Source organism: Annulohypoxylon truncatum (genome assembly GCF_022578515.1).
Source record: "Annulohypoxylon truncatum strain CBS 140777 unplaced genomic scaffold F4807scaffold_49, whole genome shotgun sequence".
NCBI classification, from domain to species: domain Eukaryota; kingdom Fungi; phylum Ascomycota; class Sordariomycetes; order Xylariales; family Hypoxylaceae; genus Annulohypoxylon; species Annulohypoxylon truncatum.
Window position 1 is genome coordinate 115,574 of NW_025953835.1, and position 21,597 is coordinate 137,170.

The window sequence follows — 21,597 nt, forward strand, 5'->3', positions numbered from 1 at the left end:
CGGGATACCTGTTCATCTCCAAATTTCTCCTGACACCTAAGACCGATATCGTTCACCGCTGGACCACTCGCTGGGGCAAATACAGCGAAGCAGCCAGAGGATTGGCCAGGGAGGAAGCGGCCAATTAAGTGGATGCGTGGCCGCACAACTTGACAACTGGACATATACTCGGGCACCAAAATGGGAGTCGATTCCAGAACAGCACCCCCGTTACCCGCCCCGACCGAGACCGAATCCCAGATCACTACTACCGATCTTACCGAACTTGCTGCATCCGATGTTTCCAAGGCTGCCGACGACGACAGATCCCATTATTCCCTCCCAGACGACGGAACTCCCGTTACCATTAAGACCCGTGGCCATAGACCTAATCGCTCCCAGACCTCTCTTCTAATCGAGTACTTCGAAGGTGGGAAGAGCGGTGTTTCAGGCGCTTCCGGTTCTAGCGAGCGAAAACCTAGCGTTCGCGTCCGTCTAACTCCCTCTAAAACCCGTGGAAGAAACGACCATATTCAGATTACCGAGACCAAGAGCAGCAGAAAGAGGTCTTCGTCCAGAAGGGCAGTCGCAAGCCCGAACGTTACTCGAAGTGAATTGGACATAATGACGGACCCAGAGGACGCGAGGAGCATGCACTCCTATGCCTCCGCCACGGAGGAGTCCAACGTCTCCCGCAATCCCATCGAGGTCGAGATTGACTCGAGAAGTCATCATCGCCGTCGAAAGGTATCGAGCCCGCTAATACCTGCTACCGACAGCAAGGCTTCGACCTATCAACCACCCAACATGTCCGACATCTCGGCCATTCCTACCGACAGTTTCTTAGATGGTTCTGGTAAAGACTCTTTCGCGTTGAATGAAAAGCGTGCCAAAAGTCCAGCTCCAGCTCCGCCGACTGAAAAGACACACCGTAAGGTCCGGAGCTCTAGTCATGATCGGAGCGTCATGCAGAAGGCGGTTGAGAAGGCAAGCAAACCAGAGCGAAGACATAAGTCGAAGAGTAGAACAGGTAGCTCTGGTGATAAAGAAAATGAGAAGCGCAGGTCAAAGGGGAGCCACAAGGAATCCGTTGTCTCAGCCGCCGACACGAGCATTCTCTCATCGCAATTATCTCCCAGCCATCGCTCGTATGATTCACATTCTTCCTCTAAGGTATCCATAAATAATCCGAAGCTACTTGAGACCGTCGAGGACGCTATCCGACGACTTATCTTACCCGAACTGGATGCCATTAAGAGAGAACGAAGCCAACGAGAATCTCGGAGAAGTAAAGATCGAGATTCCCTCTCGAGCCTCACATCGGCGTCTCGCGAGGAGATTTCCGGGACGATTAAGAGGAAATCTGCCGACACAACTCAGTCGACTAAATCGAAAGACAAGCGAGATAGAGAGGCTAGGAATGACTTATCACCTCAGAGCAGTATTGAACATGTCTCAGTTGTCACTGAAGGCGCGCAAGATGAAGATCTCACACCTCGTCGTGATCGCGATCGCGAAACGCTTACGGATTCTGCTTTAGACTCTTCAGTCAGTGGTGCCGCATTGCGATCAAGATCTAGGGGCGACGAAAAGAGACAACGTAGGAGAAGACGCGCAGAGACCCCGAAGCGTGACAATGGTGAACGATATGGCGACGACTATGACGGCGCTGAGCACGAGGTGGTGCCGCCTATGCCTCTACAGAGTGAAATCAACCCGTCCGATATGACACGAACCTCCATATTATCGGCTGAGACGGATAGGCCTCACTCTGCGAGCGAAGAGATGACGCCAGTCCAAAGGGTCGCGAGAGGTGTCCCTTCGATGGAGTCTCTCCAGAGAACTCCCTCTCCTTCACGATCACCAAGTCACACGATTCAAGGCTTAGGCGCTCAACACGCTAACGTATCGCACGGCGACCTCAAGGCGCTTCCTCGTAAAGGGAACTCCGAATACCGAGAAGAGTATAGGACTGACGAGTTCGGAAATCGTTATCTGGACCAAGGTCGGGATGAGTACGACGATGACTACGACGAGGCTGGTCATCTCTCTGAGCCAGGCATGTACGATGATGAGCCATCCATGCAGTCTTTCTACGGGTCCCAAGATGTGCCGGCCCCATTGCGTTACGTTCCTTACCAGCAAGAAAGACGTGGACTAAGTCCAATTCAGAGCGTGTCGGGTATTACGGAGGGAGAAAGTGATGTCCACGGCTACCGAGATACGAGAACGATACACACCGAAAGCGAGCTCTCGTCGCCAGATAAATCGCTTCTCAACCGCGACCTTCAGTCCCCAAGTTCTATCCCCAGCAATTTGCGAAGTCGTGAGTTTGCCGATGAGGCTAGCAGCGTGAGAAGCTCCGGTGTGGATTATAGAAATACCCAATACACCGATGATAGCGAGTTGGATCACGTAACTTCGGGACAAGCAGTGCATGTTGTTGGGGGAAATCCCGAGATGGTGCACCAGAGTTTTGCACCGGAATCCGCTGTGGCTTCGCTGGTCGAGGGATCACAGCTTGATCCTTCTGTCTTGAGTGGCTCTACGGGAGTCAGGCCGGATTACCGCGACTCACAATTCACCTACGGTGACGATTCAAGAGGAGTAAGCCCTGCAAAGCGCTCGGTGGAGAGTCGTCACGATGCGGGCGAACGACAACAGAACCAATCACCAGCACCATCAAGGGAGCGAGACCCATCAACGGCTTCTAGAGAATTCTCGGAATATGAACTCGACGAATTCGGCCGAAAGGTTCCTCGATCGAACTACCGCAACTCTCCCACTGTTTCCGAGAGCGCCATCACGAGCGTTGCTTTGCAACGAGCAGCGCAGGCCGCCCTCAAGCGAAAGGCTGTGGGCTCCGGTCCGACTCCGAATACCGAAGCGAATGATAGTGAATTTGTTGGTGAAGGTGTTTCACGAAATCGTTCGTTCAAAGAGCGAGCCACTAAGGATGGCTATCGACCGGACGCTACTCCGCGTCATAGCGTCGATCGCCTTTCGGATTACGACCAGCCAAGGTTGGGGGCTAGTGGCCTCCCAGATTTGGATAACCCTATGCCAGAGATAGGATATGGTTATGACGAGCGAACTCCTTCAGTTGTACAAGGACCACTAGGCGGATCGCAGCACGGGGACAGAGACCACTGGCCGAGAGAACAAACGCCAACCTACGAAAGGTCGTATTCTTACGATCGCGCCGTGACACCTAAGGCCAGCAGACAAGATAACGGCCATGGACTTGGCATCTCCGATGCGGCTACCGCAGCTACTCTTGCAACCGCGGGAGCTATGGTGACATCTCATAGTCGACAACCTAGCCAGGAGCAAGATGACGAGTGGCAGAGAACTTCCGGAGACCGTAAGCGAGACACTTTAGTCACAAACCCCTACGAGGGAGCCAGTCCGATAGCCAACCTTCCTGGTGTAGATGGAAACATGTTGGGCGGGACTGGCTTTGGAGCAGATGCTTACAGAGGTGGCTTCCACACTGGCAGCCCCGGAATCACGGGAGGCGATGAAGGCTATATATCTGCGGCACCGAATGAGGTGCGCGATCGACCTGATGTCAAGGGCAAGGAGGTTCCGATGCACAGCCAACCTAATGTGAGAGATTCCGAGGACCCGTTCTACGCGCCGAAGGATCCGAGACATCTTACCGGTCTTTCCCAAGCAATGGGAACGCCTCTATATGATCCCGCCACTGGAACCGGAATTGACAGGATCCAGTCAAAGGATATCATCGCACTGATGGAACATGTAAGTATATCCCAAAGAGTTGTACCTATTTATTTGCTAATTGCTATTTAGCTTATGGTCCGGGACGCACAACGAAGTGCTAGAGACACCGAAATCCTCGTGACCCTTGTTCGCTCCGCGGCCGATATGCGCAACTCTTTCGAAGACATCAAGAGGATGCTGGCGGACAGCGAAGACCAAATCATCACCGAAGTGAGGGATAACACGGAGAAGACAGTCAAGCGTCACCTTGGTGGACCTCGGCCATTCCCCGGCAGCAGTGCACGATCCATCCAAGGAGGCTCCCAAGCCGGCACCGAAGACGCTAACGTGAAGAAGCGTAACTTCCTTCGACGGGCACTCCAAGGCCTCAGCTCCAAGGGCGCCAACGATCTTACTCGAATTGAGGACTTGCTCAATCAGCTCCTCGATGATGTCAACGATCTCAAACACCAGACCGGCGGACCGGTTGGCCTCATGAGCACGCGAGCTCAATCCATTGAGAATATCCAACCCGAGGTCCAGTACGAGCAAGACCGTGGTTATGAGCCTGAAGGCCATGCCGGAACGTCAACTGCTAGCCACGCCAGCCAGTCAGGACACCTGTCAATACCCCAATCCCGTGGAACATCTAACAGGTTGGGCAACGAGCGAAAATTTTCGGATCATCGCATCAGCACCGTGCCGGAAGATGATGGCGAATATAACGACCATTCCGGACCGCCGCCAAGCCAATATGAGATGCACGGAGGAATGCTTTCTCCCAGCGAGGACCGACCAAGAGGCGGATCAGTGCCTCTAGGCACACCGCCCCAAAATTCGCCGCAGACGCAGCACTATTCGGTTAGCAATGAAAACACTCCTCGGACTGAAGAGAGCAAGAAACATAAGTCGCGAGGCTCGTCTAGTTTCTTCCCGAAAATTTCGCGCTGGTCTGAGACGACGACATCGAGCTTAGGAAAAGTTTTCCGAAGCAGTGGTGCCTCCAAGAAGCATGACCCGCCTGAGGATTTCCTACAACATGCTCCTCCTTCTCGGTCGGCCTCGGACATAGGGAACTATGAACAGTTCCAGCACCAGGACGTGTACGAATCTGATAAGCTGCATTCTGGCTTTTCGGAACATGATCTGCGCCCGGCAACCATGGACTCCAACCTGCCTAGCATGACTGCCCCGCAACAACAAACCCAGCAGACCCCTATGCAACAGCCCGCTGCACCCATCCCGTACTCCACCCCGGAAGATCCCAAATACAGGGCTCATCGCAACTCGCTTAACTTGCAGCACCCTCAGCCGCGGCCAGGACGTATGGAACGTTTTGGGACAGCACTGGAGTCCTCGGCGCAGGACTACGACACGCCTATGTCCCCGAGATCAGCTGACTGGGCTGGCTCCGCCACCTCATTAAACAGATTTCCTCCCCAGAACACCAACCGCTATAGTGATAACAGCGCTATGAACTCGGGCCACGGAGGAGACGACTACCACTGGCAAGGAATAACATCTCCTAGCCCACAGGGCCCACCACGTCCTCCCAAGGAGCCGCTTGATGGTGCTTCACCTGCATTCACGCAGACACCCCCTCAGCACGACCGAGTGAACAAGCTTCAGAAGAAGAATGGCAGTCCATTGCCATACCAAAGCGTCGAGAGTGGCTACGGTACTGCTACTGCCACCCACGCCGGAAGTTACCACTCCAATAGTCCTAAACCAGAGAACAGGAATCTGAGCGCCGCCCTAGGGGTTCCAACCCGCAGACCTAGCGGGCCCAGAGCGATGACTCCTAGCCGAGGTAGCGAAGATGGAGAGGAGAGACGACGAAAGCGAGGTAAGTCATCACAACTTTTTCAGATATCGAACTTTGCCTTACTAACATCATACATAGACACGTTCGGCACGGTAGCTAGCCCTTCGAGCGCTATTAGCCAAGAGTCTGAGACGTTTTAGGGAAACGCTCGACATCTTGACGTTCTGATGCCCCAGTCTCCATTTCACGTTGATTTCAAAAATTAGAGGGACGAATGAACGACTTCACGGTTGACATCAAGCGGCTGCTGGGTAGCCGTGCCTTAGATATAATAATTGCCCTTGTAGGCGTTTGGACCTAGGTAGTACATCATGGCTTCTTCCCCTGGAAGGGCACGAGAGGACAAAAGGAATGGACATTCGCGTTGTTTTCGGAGAGCTTGATATAAAGCACGGCATGGCATCTCATGGTGGGTTGTGGTCAGCTTGGCGATAAGATGATTTAATCGATTGACTGAACTGGGTTGTTGTGTTGCGCGAGATACCAGAATATTTGATTGATATCCCTGATTGATATCCCGAATCGAATCCCCTTTTCATGACGACTTACGAATGACTTGCGAGGATGGGTTGAGGCCGGGTTGAGTTAATACAAATGAAGATTAGTTGTCGATGGTCATGATAAATTCGATGATGATTTGTGATATGATATTATATGATCCATATGTGAATGACGTAGAGTTGTGTAGGTATCTCACTGACGCAGACTTGCATCTCTTCCTGAGACTTGTCCTTAGGTCCGGGGCTAACTCGTAACTTTGGTCTCCTGCTCAAATGAAAAAGGGGACTAAGACCTGCGGGACTCGGCACACTCTACATTTGGAACTGGTTTTTGTCATGCAGGACTCGTATATCTAAGTGAGTCCTACGACGCAGGATTCCCAAAAGAGACGCCGTCTCGTATAATTTTATATTCACCATAGGATATAAATCCGGCAACATCTCTCTGCTAGGCTTACGCAAACTAAGATTGTGTTCTATTGTCCTCTCCCACTGTATCCGGATACTTAACCCCTTTAAACCTGATACCTCCTGTCCACCGCAAACACCTTTTCCATACTTAGCAATGTCCAACCCAACCAACCGCGCCTTCTGGCAAGACGCCGCCGGCGTCCCGAGCGCCATCCGCGAATCCCCGGTCCCGTCCTCCCTCGGCCCCCACGAAGTCCTCATCAAGGCGCGCGCCTGGGCCGTGAACCCTGTGGATGCGTACCTGCAGGTCGTCGCGCTGCCCTTCATCACGTACCCCGCGATCCTCGGCACGGACGTCGCCGGCGTCGTCGAGGCCGTCGGCTCCGGGCCGGCTTCTCAGAAGTTCAGGGTCGGCGATCGTGTGCTTGGGTACGCGCCTGGTAGGAAGAGGGAAGGGGCTGCGTTCCAGGAACATGTTGTCTTGGACCAGGGACTTGCGATGAAGATCCCGGATACCATGGCTTTTAGGGAGGCGTGTGTGTTCCCGCTTTGTCTTGCGACGGCGGGCGGGGCGCTTTTCGGGAGCGAGTATTTGGGCTTGCCGTTCCCGGGGGAGGGAAAAGGGGAGGGGAAGACGCTGCTCGTTTGGGGCGGCGCCGCGGGCGTGGGGAGCAATGCGATTCAGCTTGCGAAGGCGGCCGGGTTCGACGTCGTGGCTACGTGCTCGGCGCACAATTTCGAGCTCGTGAAGGGCTTGGGCGCGGGCAAGGTGTTCGACTACAAGAGCCCGAGCGTGATCGACGACGTCGTCGCCGAGCTGGATAAGCGCGTCTGCGCGGGCATCTTCCAGGCCGCGGGCCCGCAGAACGGGGTCGTGCCGTGCTTGGAGATTGCGTGGAGGTCGAAGCAGGATCTGTTCGTGGCGTGCGCGAATCTTGTTCCTGAGGGGAGCGTGCCGCAGGGCGTGAGGGCGACGTTCGTGCTTGATACGAGCGATGAGAGGGGCTCTTATTACGGTACTACGAGTAAGATATTCGCGGACTTTCTGCCGAGGGCGTTGGAGAGGGGCGAGTATAAGGTGGCGCCTACGCCGGAGGTGGTGAAGACTAAGGGGCTCGAGGGGATTCAGGAGGCGATTGATCTTCTGAAACAGGGGGTTTCGGCTAAGAAGATTGTTGTGGAAGCTGAGTAGGTGGGTATGAGGTTACATTGATGCTTGTAACGAAGAGAATTTGGAAGTTTGATGAAGTGATTTAAGATATGGGGATGGTTTCACTTTGTAGAATGTTAACACACTCCCTGCTTAAACGTATGATTGAAACACATCTTGTTCGATTTATTGAGAACTAGTGAATGCCCAGTATTTGTTATTTAATTCTTTAACACTGTTCATTGCCAACTCCAGTCTTCTTGTTGGATCCGTCCGTTCTAGAATGTCGAGATAACCCTTCTTCTAGTTGCTTTCTATAACTTGTGCGATAAGATAGGTAGGTACTTGAAGCATTCTCGAATCAACATTATCACCATTACGTTATAAGCGTGACTCAGTCATCTGCTCATGCAAAATGCAAATGCATCTTGAATACCCACCACCTGGGTTCCGGTAATGGCTGCAGTAGATAGGACTTAGGATATTACGAGGTGAAGCGGATATAAGGGGAAATGTTTGATAGTATTGAAAGTGACCCTCCATCTCGGTAGTGGTGATTCTCATGTCAAAGTTCGGGCGAAGTTAACGGACCAAACGATCATGGAGTTAGGTGATAGCTACGCTCCCGCAACTTCCCCGGATTTACAAATAACTCGGGACCCGCAAGCACTCCGGTCGGAAGTAATACTTGCCCGATTAGGTAGTTCTTCTCTCCGTATTTTCGGGATCCATGCGGGAAGGCGGGGCACAGAAATAGGGGGGGTGACCACGTACTAGTTATCGGCGCTAGTTCGGGATTTACGACATTCATGGCGTTTAAACACGATGCCTATTAACGAACTCGTTCAATTATCCCTTGGACCGGCGCCGAAAATACGAACTTAGAATATTCAGTTTCGGTGCTATGGCTACCCGGTGTTATCGCCAGCAAAGGCGTGCGTCCCTATGCGCCCGGTCAATTTTCCGGTGTTTTCGATGGGATCATAGCTTGCTGAGGTGAGATTCCTAGACATCTTTGTCTTCTTGGGGAATTAAACCGGGCATTTCACCTACCTTAATTGACCCCTGTTAGTTGATGCCGCTTGCGGTCGGGTTGGACATATACATCATGATTCCCCGCGACAGGTGTATTCACTACTCATAAGAAGCAATTCTTACGACCTATTATCGCCTCCGGTAATTTCTCTACTCCGACCGCTAACGCCAGATCTATTCTCGGAGTTTACACTTTCAGGGGGATATCGAAGCTACTAGAGCTATAATGTACTCATCCGAACCCTGTTCTCGACAAGGGAGACTCGTGGCCATAAAATGATCATTATAACGACCATTGAAAGCATGCGTGGTATTTTATACGCTGTGGGTGAACGGGTGATTTTCGAAAGGGACGTTATGGTTGTAGGTACTACCTACGTACATCTTGGAAGCCAGACCATATCACCCATCCCACTAATCGTCATGATTCCATCATTGTAGTCGATTATGTTATCCTATCATATATATATATATTCTTTTCAGATAAGAGGTACTAATTCTAGCTACCTTAAGGGATACCAAATCTCCACCATTTTTGATCCTCGGCATTCTAGGACGACCTGCGATTTCTTCCCTTTCCTGCAGCGTGCCACGACTTGACTATTTCGAGAACAGGAGGACATTCAGCCCACGAATACCACGTATTTCTGAATACCCAATTGATCTCTTGCGGGGACCCCATCGCATATGGCACAGGCATAGCCGCAGCATAACGCTCCGGTGATCGTAAAGCCGGCCAGTAATGCTTATTACGTTCATCGACGACGTCAAACATCACCTCACACTGTTCTTGCAGGCTTTTCAGAATATCTGTCCATTCGGAACGCTCGACAATATCCCGACGCTTGTAGAGGATATCGCATATAGCGTGCTCACGAATCCACTCCATCTTCTCGTCATAGGTAGCGTTACGTTTTCCGGGTTTATTGAACTGCTTCTCTAGTGATTGGATATCCAAGTTGAGGCGCAGCTTGAGGTTGGTTAGGGAGGCGAGCATGCCCAAGTCCAAAAGCTCCTTTGTATCGGTAACGGGCTCGAATACGTCCTCATCGTGCAGGTTCAGGAACGGGTTCTCCATATCGCCCCAGTCGTAGTCATCCGCCCCGCCGATGGTTGCGTGCCACTTTATGAAATCGTAGGCTTCCTGTTCTCTGCCTAGACGGAGGTACAGAGCGGGCACATGGCTACGGATGCTCTGGTTATCACGCCGGTTCAACTGCAGCATTTCCAAGCTGTGTTCGAGCGCCTCCTCGACGGCCGTTCCGGTTTTGATATTCAACAGGGTGGAGATGAGCTCGAAACGCGCTTGCATATATGGCCGCGCAGGCAGATGAGGCCAGAACATGCCCCGCGTCGTCTCGAACGGATTAGCTTCCATGAACTCGTCACCGGGATGAGCGCGTAGGGTAGCTTCTTCTTCGGCGAGCTTGGCGCGTGCCGTCTTGATCAAGTTGCAGGACGACTTGTGCACCGGCCGATGGGCCCGCTGGTGGGCGGCACCGCAGTAGAGGACGGCTCTGCAGGCACCGCATCTTAGCAGGTTTTCACGGACGTGGCAGTTTGGCCCGGAGCACGTGCCCCAATGAAGACCGAGGTTCCATCGGTTCCAGAGCCCGTTGGGTGCTGGTGGTAGATCCATGATAAGAGATTCTAGACTAATGGGATTCTTCAGCAGGTAGTGTATGTACGACCAAGAGTTGACAACTTGTTGGATAATTTAACTGTTAAACAATGTGGAGTTGTTGTTGAGGAATTTTTAGCTCACTTATGCTTGTGAATGGTCACATATCGCTTTTTTAGCGGTGTGGAAATTGTCAGTGCTTTTCACGTTACAGGCAGGGATTATCCGAGAATGATGCGATAAACGTCATCAGGAAGGGTTTAATGAGTTATTTAATCATTGTGGAAATTATAGATGATTTTTCACGTGTAGGCAGATGCCTCTAGTTGAGAATGACTATGATAGTTGGTCGTTGGTCGGGGATGAGTTGAGAATAATAGGTATCACCTAGGTTAGGGAAATGCAATGCAACTCCGCGATCATATCTATTTAGGGGCTATATAATTGGAATTAATAGGTATAGGAGACGCCCAGAAGAACCTAACAATACGATAGTATTCTTCTAAACGGTTGTATTAATCGTGAATATCTGGCATAGAACTGCATAGGTAGAATAAGCTTACCTCTTACTTTTACAAGCCGCCTTCTAAGGAGACGCATTCACTTAAGAGATCAGGGCGTTTTAGTACCCTCTACGTATTATTTGCGTTTCAGTCGCCCAGGAGCGACGCGTAATAAGGTTCCAGATCATACCACCTAACACAGCAAAGTACGTGGATCTAAGGCTACCGACATTAGAGGTGCTCAAATATCTTGGAAAATACCCGGTGACGAAGCCGCTGTGACTTATCGTCGGTGCCGCGACCTACGAGACTTGGTCGTAAGCGATACGCGATCGGATAGCTGGAACGCCCCGGTGGATACTGAGGTGAATGATATGGACACTCAGTTCGTTGGTAAGCTTTTCGCAGTCCATCTGGGCTCGGAAGCAAGTTATGGTTGATTGTGAATGTGATTTTACTTACAGCGTCAGAGAGTTCCGGTATTCGAAGGGAAGGATGGTGTTTAAGAAGTCATGAGATGTGACTGATGGTGTGATGTTCAGTGTGGCCATAATTTTATGTACAAGAATTGAATTAGATCTCATAAAACAATGCAACCAAGATTAAAAAGTTCTCCTTAGTTCTAATCTTTGACAATATTATAAATCGCCATTGTAGAAGACTACTTTCTTGATTTTTTATTAATTTGGTGAACCGATCAGACTCGTTCCACTTCTATGATGCCTCCAACTGTGTGTGGTTTGTGCCAAATCTTAGCGATCCGTAGCCCCTCAACGCCATTGATCAGCGTGGCCCAGTCTTTGTCAGTTCTTTCAGCTGTTGAAAGAAATGTCATCATTGTGATATCTGCGATGGTAGCCTGTATGGAAGTGTCGCGATCACTGACGACGTCCTCATGAATTAGAATCTTAGAGTAACCTGGCTCCATTACATCGGCGATGTTTCTCAAGATCTCGACCGCTCTGTCGTCCGGCCAGTCATGGAGTATCAAGTGAAAATAATATGACCGAGCGCCTTTGATAGGCTGGGGAGCGAAAAAGTCGTGTGGGCATACGGAAATGGCAGGATGGACTGTCAAACCGCTGAGCACCTCTGGTAGATCCTGCAGGACAAGACTACCTTTGGGGATACCAGGGTGCCTTTGGAGAAACTTTTCGAGGTCGTGGCCTTTGCTGCCACCGACATCCACGACAATCGGACGGTCAAGTCTGGCACCCGTGATGATCTGGGTTGTATCGTATACTTCTGGCCACGGAGAAATGTGTCCTCGCGCGTGGCAATCCATCGCATCTGCAAACTCCTTATTCCGGACAGGGGAAGATGCTATATACTCGAACAATGTGGTGCCTTTGCCATGAACACGATGGAAATTGCTATTTTGCATGTCTGTGGGATTCTTGAAGCCTGTTTCTTTCAAGAACGTTGGTAGTGAAAGAGTTAGTGGAGCCATTAACTCATGATACAATGTCCCATAGATAGACGGCATCGCCGGATCCGTTCCCAGGCTCAATGCCCAAGGTGTGGATGAATATGTATTCTCACCAATCTGGGTAATGAGATGTTGTGCGGCAATGTGCCTTAAAAGGCGGTCTGTCATTTATCAACAGGTACACAGTATTAAACTTGAGTAGCTACTCGAAAATTAAGTACACTTACTCAACAGAACAGCGTCTACGCCTGTTAGCTCAGCGAACTCATTTGTCCTCAAGGGCCTGTTTCCTTGCTCCGCCCACTTCGTGAATATACCGGCATCAATCAATGTTTTGATGACAGAAATGGTGATGAGATCAACCCAGCCGTGAGACCATGCAATATCCCAGGGTGATTGAACTCTCCGGAGCGCAGCCAGGAGCGCGTCGCAAAGTCGAAGGCGCTCCGATTCAGAATTGAACGATCCAGTGCCGATGTCATTAAGTTTCGAGATAACCTGGTCAGCAGAAGTCATATTGATGGATACGGGAACTAAAAGATGCCAAGGCAGTGAATCTGAACAAGTGAGGCAGTATATTATCTGTGGCTCGGAGAAATGAAAATAGGACTGTGGTATTTCGAGATCGAGACCTCGAGACCTACGGAAGTATATAACTACGTGAAGTGGGAGTAAGGGATGCGCAAACAGTTGAAAACCATAGGTACCTAGGTACTTTATTTAGGGGAGTAGTGAACTTCTGCGTGAGTTCTGTGGTATTCATTCAAGAAGTTCTTCGCGCCGTCATCCATCCAGCATCCAGTCTTTTGCAGGATGCAAGTAAGACCCTAGGGGGGATTTAAGTGCTTTTTACGGCTCTAAATCTCGATTCGATCTCGACTTCCCCTCCTCCACTCTTGCCATCGATTGTAACACAGGTATGGATCTGCGCAGAGCAGCTGAGCTCTAGGCCTTTAAGGAATATGATCCTGCTGCTTGCCATGAGACCCTTAATTATCACCTACACCAGCCTCTCCAAACTCTATTAAGCCCCAGGACTATCTTACAGCCCATTATTGCTACGATAACGCAGCGGCTAGTTCGGATTATTAGGGCGGGAGCTGCCAGCTGAAACATAGCGTTCCCATAGCACCTTATGGAAGAATCTTGTGCTCCCAACTCTCTGCTATGGGTATGGACTCACGCCCCACACATCCTACTACGAATCATTTCTTGGAATACTCGGCTTAGATAAGTGAACTTCTAGGCATCGCATAGCCGTGGGTGATTCGGTGGGTGGCGGCAAAAACGTTGATCCATAGATGCTCGTACGCTTTGTAAAGGTGGGCTTAGCATTTTCTTAAGCACATCGAGAGAAGCGCCAGAAGCTACCTTTGTGCCAAAGCCTTAATGTTCAATAGGAGAATTCTGTTGAGAAAGTCCTATCACGGGACAATAGCGGATTATTCATGTGACCCCCCACGTGGTTCGTATACTATTAACATTCGTAAGTCTCTCTTTTAATATGTCCCTCAAAGTTCTCTCTTATGTTATATTGAACGGCTAGTAAAGCGCATATCCTTCGATGACATCTATACTCCGGCATGGAGAGGCTCTAACCCCGAAATGAAACGGGGCAATGTGGTCGTGACTGTTGACTGTGTCTGTTAGCAAGCAATAGGAGGATGGATGCATAGTAGCCAGTAAAGAAGTCTGGATACACCTAGTGGGTTTGTCACATAACAAGATGCGGACTCAATGGCTCCATACAATTACTCCTATATAATCTCCTACTTACGTTTATTATTTTTAGTAACAGTTGTATGGCGTAATAAAATCATAGTCCGAACTTGTACGTTAAGCATACTTCCCATGTGTAAGTAGTGTGAGATGTTGAATCTACCAATCTGCTGACGAATACACTGATACTGCATTGGCCTATATTAACATGAAGAGCTACCAATATTAACTTGGGGTAAGTATATGCATATTGTAGGTCTCGAACACTGCACCCCAGGTCTATTCCGATTATCCGGGGCTAGGTGTGGCACTCAACCGAGGACAAGCATGTGGACGATGAAGGAATCAGGTATTTGTTTACCACAATAAGCTCATAGAAGAAATTCCCAATTGGCTCTGATAATGAGGGGAGTCGCAACCAATTTAGTCCACGTCTTATCCAAAACTGACCCCAGGATTCCACGAGGCTTTCAGGCTAAACGTGATTATTAGTAGGAACATAGACCCCCGGAAAGAGGCAAATATGGAGAAATATATAAGCAGCAAACGATCAACTAAATACACGAAGAATACGATATTGTTAGTAACATCGAATTCGCCAAAATGTTGTCCTCTTTTGTTCTTGCAGCCGTTGCCCTCATCCCAGGGGTCTTCTCGGCACCCTCAGGATTCCTCCCTCAACTGGGTGATCTTTTACATGGTGAAAAGAGCAATGCCATCCAAGCCCGCCAAGGCGGCTACTTTTGGTCTTCTTGGTCCGAGGGTGGTGGAACTTTCCGATGCAACAACGGTGCTGGCAGCACGTATAGTGTGACATGGCAGACGAGCGGTGGCTCAAGCGGCTTTGTATGTGGAAAGGGATGGAGCCCAGGTGGAAACAGGTGAGTGTTTACTTGGAAAGCCATAAGTAGAAATTTCAAAAGATAGGAGTTGACATAATGGACTAGAGCTGTCAACTACGAGGGAACCTACAACACCACGGGCCCTGGTTACCTATCTGTGTATGGCTGGACTAGGAATCCGCTCATCGAATATTATATTGTGGATGCGCATGGGGATCTGCTACCCAATGAACCATGGACTGAGAAGGGTAACTTCACATTCGATGAGGGTACCTACACTATTTACACGAGCACTCGTGTAAATAAACCTTCAATCATCGGGACGACAACCTTTCAGCAGTATTGGTCTGTTCGCACTGAACAGAGAGTTGGAGGGACAATTACTACAGGAAAGCATTTCGAAGAATGGGCAAATCTTGGTTTAAACCTAGGAGGTCATGACTATAGTAAGGAGACCCCTTTATTTTTGAGAAGGTTTACTGACACCACGTCTTAGTGATTCTTGCCACCGAAGGCTATACTAGCGGGTCGACCACAAGTAATGGAACCTCCTCTTTTACATTGGCGTAGAGGAAATGGTACAAAATAGGGGTTTATTGCCTTATCATTGTGCTTTTGCGACCTGTTCTTCAAATTGATAATGTTCTTTCGCTTGATGCTATATCCTAGGCACGAATATGTACCAAGATACCTAGTTTAACCCAACTCGATATCAACCTAAAGTGTCGTCTTGCTCAGAAGATACCTAGTTGTGCCATGTGGGCCTGGTCTAAGTTTGGAGGTCCTTTCGTCAGGATTAAAAGGGCCATATTTATCAATAAGATGGCACATATACGAATAAATTTGTATGTCAAGCAGCGGCTCAATATTTGGAAACTGAGATGATATGACATTTTAATAAATAGTATAGCCGATTTCGGTTATCCAACTCCTCTTTTGGCTCACTTGGGCCATAATGACGAAGATAAGTTCGTGTATAGACCCTATTGGTAAATTTTGTTTTAGTATCGTCGCCAATCGCCAACTTTCATCTCGTTATGCGCATAAAATGCGGCTGAATCAAATAAAAACATTGCAACAAAGTCCGGGGCCCATTTAGTATGTAATTCGGTCATTGCGTTAAACTCGCCTTCCATCAGCATACGGCCATGTTGTTCGGAGGCAAGTACCGCTCCTCAGACCCATCGGGCAGTTTTAGGTGCAACCGGGCTCTTACTGTCCAACCCGGTGTGCTGAAACTACTTGTAGAGAGGATCGTCGTTCCAATTGGAAATTTTGAAAGGAAATTATCGTCAATCCGAAAATAACTGGGAAGTGGAAGAGAGACCCCTCTTGAGTGATCGATGAGGTATTGAAGAGAAATACACATCCTTCTAAGTAGGTAAATAAAAGGACCCTAAAAAGATTGGGTGGTCTTGAGGCGTTCGCGTCGGAGGCCTGAAAATCATGGCTTCTAGTCATAGGTATCTACTCGTCGCGGCAATAAGCGCCGTGGAGGGTATGCGCCACAATCAATCGTCTTTGTGGGCTGATATTGGTCAATATGGGTCAATGTAACCAACAGCATGCAATGTCGATCTGGTGGCTGCTGCGAGGAAAATTCCCGACAACTCTTATTACCTACCAAGTCTTATCAAAACAATCAGACTTCTCCTGTTATTGATCCTAAAAATTATAGGAATCATACAGTCTAGCCCGACAAAGACCAATGTCGAGTTTCTTCAAGCAATGGTCAGTAGCTACTATTATTCGTCCATTTCTAGGTACTCTCCTCACGTTATGAGCTGACGCGCCCCAAAGTTTAAGCGCTTTCGTTCAAGAAAGACGACAGACTTGGACTCTGCTGCGTCTGATGCGGAGCACAGCAACAGCAGAAGGGAGTTCTTAGGACCATCCTCCACTATTGGCTCTGGCTCCAACCGCCGTACCTCCTCGCCTTCGCCTTCTGGCCTGGGTCTCCACGTGATTCACCAACCAGAGTTTGCCTGCCTTGACATTATTTTCGTCCACGGATTAGGGGGCCATAGTCAACGAACTTGGTCTATGAACCATGATCCATCCCTATTTTGGCCGAAACTATGGCTACCATTCGAACCCGATATTGGTAAGGCTCGTATCCTGACGTTCGGCTACAATGCGGCTTGGCATGGCGCAACAAGAAGCATTGCTAGCATCACCGACTTTGCCAAAGAACTGTTATTTGAGATGCGATTTTCGATAGACGAGCATGGAGCTGATCTAAACATCGGGGCAAACCCCATTGTCTTCGTCGTCCATAGTATGGGTGGCTTAGTTGTTAAGAAAGCCTATCTATTAGGCCTCCATGACGAAAACTACAGAAATGTGATTCAGTCTATATCCGCTATCATGTTCTTGTCAACTCCCCATCGTGGTACTAATCTAGCGAAAATCCTCAATAGAGTGTTAGGCGCTTCCTTTCAATCGCCAAAAAACTTCGTTTCGGACTTGAATAAGAGTTCTCCGGCCATAGAGGAACTTAACGAACAGTTCCGTCATTTGGCACCAAAGCTCTCCATATGGTCATTCTACGAAACTCTGGCTACCTCTATAGGACCTAAGAAAGTCATGATATTAGAGAAGGAATCTTCGGTGTTAGGCTATCCAGCGGAAATCTCTAGGCCTCTACAAGCAGACCATCACAACGTCTGTAAATATTCGAGTCCGATGGATCCCAATTATATCAGTGTAAGGAATGCCATCAAATATCTAGCAACACAGTTTCGCCCAAGAGAAACACAAAAAGCTGGTTTACTCACTTATGAGGCTATGCCGAATACCCAGGAGCTTTTCCGCAACTCTCCAACGACCGAGGATGACTACAACGCGTTAATGCGTGTCTGGATTCCCGATACATGCAAGTGGTTTCTTGACGAACCAGAAACAATTTCATGGCTTGAGCCATCCTCGGAGTCGCGCGTACTCTGGTTTAGTGCTCCGCCTGCTAATGGAAAATCGGTCCTTTCAGCTTTCTTGATCAACCACTTACGAAACTCGGGCCTCACATGCCAGTTCTTCCTGTTCAAATATTCGGACCGGAACAAACGTTCAGTGGCGGGTAGTTTACAATCTCTTGCACTTCAGCTAACAAGGGAAATGGCTCAATTTAAAAGGTCGTTGGACGGATCTTCAGCGGAAAGCTTAGGTCTAGATTCCGAAGACCCTTTATTGATTTGGCGGAATGTATTCGAGAATGTGCTGTTTGATTTAGAGCACCCGGAACCTATTTACTGGGTGATTGACTCATTGGACGAATCCGACTCCCCGAAGTCCCTTTTAGAATGCCTGGAGAGCCTACCTAAGGCGAAAGTACCTATACGAGTACTGATCATGAGCCGCAATACAGATTCAATATCAATTCATATGGATAGGCTTTCGGATATAGTACCTGTGTCTCGAATAGAAAAGGGAGACGGCAAGTATAATCATCGCGATATAGAGCTTCTGGTAAAACGGGAGCTTCGGCACATGCGTGGCAGCACAGTATTTCGCGAGCAGCTAGTGGAACCTATTTTGAAACGCTCCGAAGGCAACTTTCTCTGGACGAGGTTGGTGTTGGATGAGATTATCGGGTGTCACACAGAAGAAGATATACGGGTCGTGCTCGAGGAGATCCCTGACGACATGACTCGACTTTATGAACGGATAGAGGAGAGCCTTATACGTTCGACAAGGAAGTCCGATAACCAACTCATAAGAACTTTTCTTGAATGGTGTACCTGTGCACAACGCCCGCTCAGTCTAACGGAATTATCTCAAGCATTGCAGCCAAAGTATCGAGGGTTCCTTGACCTAAAAAGAACCATCGAAGATATTTGTGGGCAGTTTATACAAGTCGAAGAAAATGGTGGAGTCAGTACGTTACATCATACCGTACGTGATTACTTCATGAACTCTTCGAAGAAGTTCTTGATCAACGCTGAGGAGACGCACGAGAAACTTTTCATGGATACTCTTACAGTGATAGGAGACCCAGACCTTCGGTGGAGATTAACGCAAGGCGAGCATGCTCTGCAGTCTAGCGAGCCCTTCGTCTTCTACTCGGCGGTCAACTGGTCGTTCCATCTCGATCAAAGTAACTCCACGAGTTCCAAATGTCTCGATCTGCTTGTAAAATTCTTCCGAAGTGATGCAGTACTGACCTGGATTCACGCATTGGCGCTGCTTCAGCAACTAGACGTTCTAATTAGAGCATCAAGGGTCATAACGTCTTTCGTTCATAATGTGAAAAAACGAAATAATACGGAGAATCCAACGCTGCATCGGTTTTCAGATCTCGAGTTCCTTGAAAATTGGGTTATCGACCTTGTCAAACTTGTCGGAAGATTTTCTCAAACTATCGTCCTAAAACCCAGGGTCTTATACGATGTCATCCCATCACTTTGTCCTGCGAAGTCCCTGGTACACCAGCAGTTTTCAAGCTCAGCGAAAATCAAGCTACTTGGGGATGTAGACACAAACTGGAATGATCACCTTTGTCGCCTTGTCTTGCCTGAAGGGGTCCAAGCCTGGAAAGTCACTTGCGCTGGGAAGTATGTAGCAGTGCTCGACTCTGCTGGAATTGTACGAGTGTGGGATTCATCTAGCTTCTCTGAGATTGCATCTGTTTCACATGGAGAACCAGTTACAGCTATGGCCCTGAATGGAAACGGCACTAGATTATCGACTTACGGACTGAAGAACACCAAAATATGGATCATTCCTTCAGGGGGCCTACTTTCGTCGACAGAAAATCCCCCAGACACTAAGGCGTTGACAATAGTCTTTGCCGAAAATGATTGCAAATTACTGCTTGGTGGTAATGATAATGCCATAAGGCATATTCAATGCGACAATTTCGAGGGTGGATGGCAAATCTTAAATTTGAATCTCTTGAAAGACACAACCCGGCATGAGGGGGCGATAGTTAATTCCCCAATGTGTCTCGCTTTCAATAAGGACAAGACACACGTTGCCGTGTCATACAGGGGCGCACCCCTTTCCGTGTGGAGACTTCGTGATGGGCGCTGCATCAATAGGTGCAAAAGAGTACGAGATTTACGCCGGCCATCATTGAACTGGTTTGCAGTGGATCGGGTCACCTGGAATCCAATTACAAACCATGTTCTTGGCATCTATAAGGATGGTCGTGTCTTCAAATGGCACCCCATGACCGACGAAAATATTGAGGCCGACGCACGTTGGGCCGCAGATGAAATCGCGGCAAGTCCGAATGGAAGGTTCTTTGCTACTAGCAGAAGCGATGGCTCAGTTCGTGTCTGGGATTTCTCGAATTTTAGCGTCATTTATCAACTTTCGTCTGAAAATTTGGTAACAGAGTTATCATTCAGTCCTGATAGTCGACGATTCTATGATCTCCGTGATGGGTCCATAAATGTCTGGGAACCAAGTAGCCTGGCTCGTTTTTCGGAATCTGAAGAAGATTCCAGCGATAATAGTAGCGAAGATCAACCATCAACAACGCTACTTAAGTTTTCGGAGCAGAGGACAAGTCGATTTGAAGCCGTAACTGCGTTTGCCCTAGCCCCGGACGACACGCTGTATTGTGTTGGTTACGAAGACGGAGCCGTGACATTATTTCGGAAAGGAAACATAGACGGGATCGATTTAACACGTTTTCATAACTTCCTCCCTGTAACACATATCAATTGGAGTAAAGACGGAAGATATGTGGCAGTTGCAGACCTTGCCGGCGATATTCAAGTCAAAATGCTTGACGGACATGGCACATTACCTGCACCACGTATCGATCTGAATCGTCATAATATTGAGGAAATACTTCTAAATCACGATGGAGAAAGGCTCTTCATCGTAACAGGCGATCAATACTTTCTCTGCTCTACCAAAGAAGGCGTCGTCCAAGCTAGTTCCAAATGTAACGACGAAAATGGTATACGCAAGTGGTTATGTCACCCTGCCCATCAAGATATAATTCTAGGATACGGAACATTAGACGTATGCGCCTACACGTGGACAGGGATGGAAAAATTGTACTCCGCACCATACTGTGAGACCCATCACGGCTCAACATATGGGACTGTGGTAGATGACATGTCAGAACTTAAACAGACGATTGACAGCAGCTTATCTTCATCGGAGGATTATAAGGTTAACAGAGTGGTTAGCAATGCCGTCTTGAGTCAAGATGGAAGTCATGTTTTCTTCCATACTTACAAAGTCACCAGTAAGGGTGCACTTGGAAATGACACCATGATTATTCCAACCGCCAATTTACCAGAAAATGTCAATGGGGTATACCTACCCTATTACTCGGGGATTTCTCGAATCCCGGAAGAAATATCTTGCCAAATTCACATGCCTCTGGGCATCATCCACGGATCAAATCTAATATTTCTGGACCATCAATTTTGGCTTTGCAGTTATTTTATCGACACCAAGGCGGATTTGGGCCTCAGTGATACCTGCAGGAGGTTTTACTTCATCCCTCGAGACTGGATTGGACAAAATAGCGTGGCCAATTGTGTATTGACGGAAGACGGGACACTTTTCTGGCCCAGAGATGACAGAGTTGTGACCATTGAGTGTAATCTCTATGATACAAGTCTCGCATGATTACTTTGAATGGCGATTGATTGCCCGTTGAATATTAAACAGAATCAACGACCATAACCACCCCTTTTACTTAGCCCCTTTACCCTTTTACCCCTTTTACCCCTGAAAGTACCTAGGTATTATTTGATTTACGTAATCGAATTTGATGTGTCAGTGAGTCAGCAATGTTTGAAAAGAGTTACCCCTCGCTAAACCGTTTTGGGGCTGATAAGATAGGGCGATAAGAAATTGAGATCGAGCCCCTCGACAACTTTTTTTTTCTTGGATCA

The 21,597-nt window shown here is 48.7% G+C and overlaps 7 protein-coding genes across 7 annotated transcripts; 4 read left to right on the plus strand and 3 right to left on the minus strand.

The window, feature by feature from the left end:
• On the plus strand, positions 1–6,177 carry F4807DRAFT_300621 (uncharacterized protein). Its single transcript, XM_047994930.1, has 3 exons — positions 1–3,741; positions 3,793–5,548; positions 5,606–6,177. The coding sequence occupies exons 1-3, from the start codon at positions 181–183 to the stop codon at positions 5,665–5,667; spliced, it is 5,379 nt and encodes a 1,792-aa protein (XP_047849450.1). The 5' UTR covers positions 1–180; the 3' UTR covers positions 5,668–6,177.
• Positions 6,178–6,373: 196 nt separating this feature from the next.
• On the plus strand, positions 6,374–7,753 carry F4807DRAFT_445065 (GroES-like protein). Its single transcript, XM_047999700.1, has one exon. The coding sequence runs from the start codon at positions 6,593–6,595 to the stop codon at positions 7,628–7,630; it is 1,038 nt and encodes a 345-aa protein (XP_047849451.1). The 5' UTR covers positions 6,374–6,592; the 3' UTR covers positions 7,631–7,753.
• A 1,276-nt stretch (positions 7,754–9,029) lies between these two features.
• Positions 9,030–10,725, minus strand: F4807DRAFT_445068 (uncharacterized protein). Its single transcript, XM_047999701.1, has one exon. The coding sequence runs from the start codon at positions 10,260–10,262 to the stop codon at positions 9,174–9,176; it is 1,089 nt and encodes a 362-aa protein (XP_047849452.1). The 5' UTR covers positions 10,263–10,725; the 3' UTR covers positions 9,030–9,173.
• A 545-nt stretch (positions 10,726–11,270) lies between these two features.
• F4807DRAFT_445069 (S-adenosyl-L-methionine-dependent methyltransferase) lies at positions 11,271–13,002 on the minus strand. Its single transcript, XM_047999702.1, has 2 exons — positions 12,404–13,002; positions 11,271–12,337 (listed from the first exon to the last, which is right to left on the minus strand). Exons 1-2 carry the CDS (start codon positions 12,690–12,692, stop codon positions 11,445–11,447), a joined length of 1,182 nt encoding a protein of 393 aa, XP_047849453.1. The 5' UTR covers positions 12,693–13,002; the 3' UTR covers positions 11,271–11,444.
• A 1,409-nt stretch (positions 13,003–14,411) lies between these two features.
• F4807DRAFT_300669 (glycoside hydrolase family 11 protein) lies at positions 14,412–15,590 on the plus strand. The gene is made up of 3 exons (XM_047994931.1): positions 14,412–14,776; positions 14,843–15,183; positions 15,234–15,590. Exons 1-3 carry the CDS (start codon positions 14,499–14,501, stop codon positions 15,305–15,307), a joined length of 693 nt encoding a protein of 230 aa, XP_047849454.1. The 5' UTR covers positions 14,412–14,498; the 3' UTR covers positions 15,308–15,590.
• Positions 15,591–15,666: 76 nt separating this feature from the next.
• F4807DRAFT_445072 (uncharacterized protein) lies at positions 15,667–16,162 on the minus strand. The gene has a single exon (XM_047999703.1). It carries the CDS (start codon positions 16,104–16,106, stop codon positions 15,873–15,875), a length of 234 nt encoding a protein of 77 aa, XP_047849455.1. The 5' UTR covers positions 16,107–16,162; the 3' UTR covers positions 15,667–15,872.
• A 222-nt stretch (positions 16,163–16,384) lies between these two features.
• Positions 16,385–21,597, plus strand: F4807DRAFT_300678 (uncharacterized protein). The gene is made up of 2 exons (XM_047994932.1): positions 16,385–16,468; positions 16,538–21,597. The coding sequence occupies exons 1-2, from the start codon at positions 16,466–16,468 to the stop codon at positions 21,326–21,328; spliced, it is 4,794 nt and encodes a 1,597-aa protein (XP_047849456.1). The 5' UTR covers positions 16,385–16,465; the 3' UTR covers positions 21,329–21,597.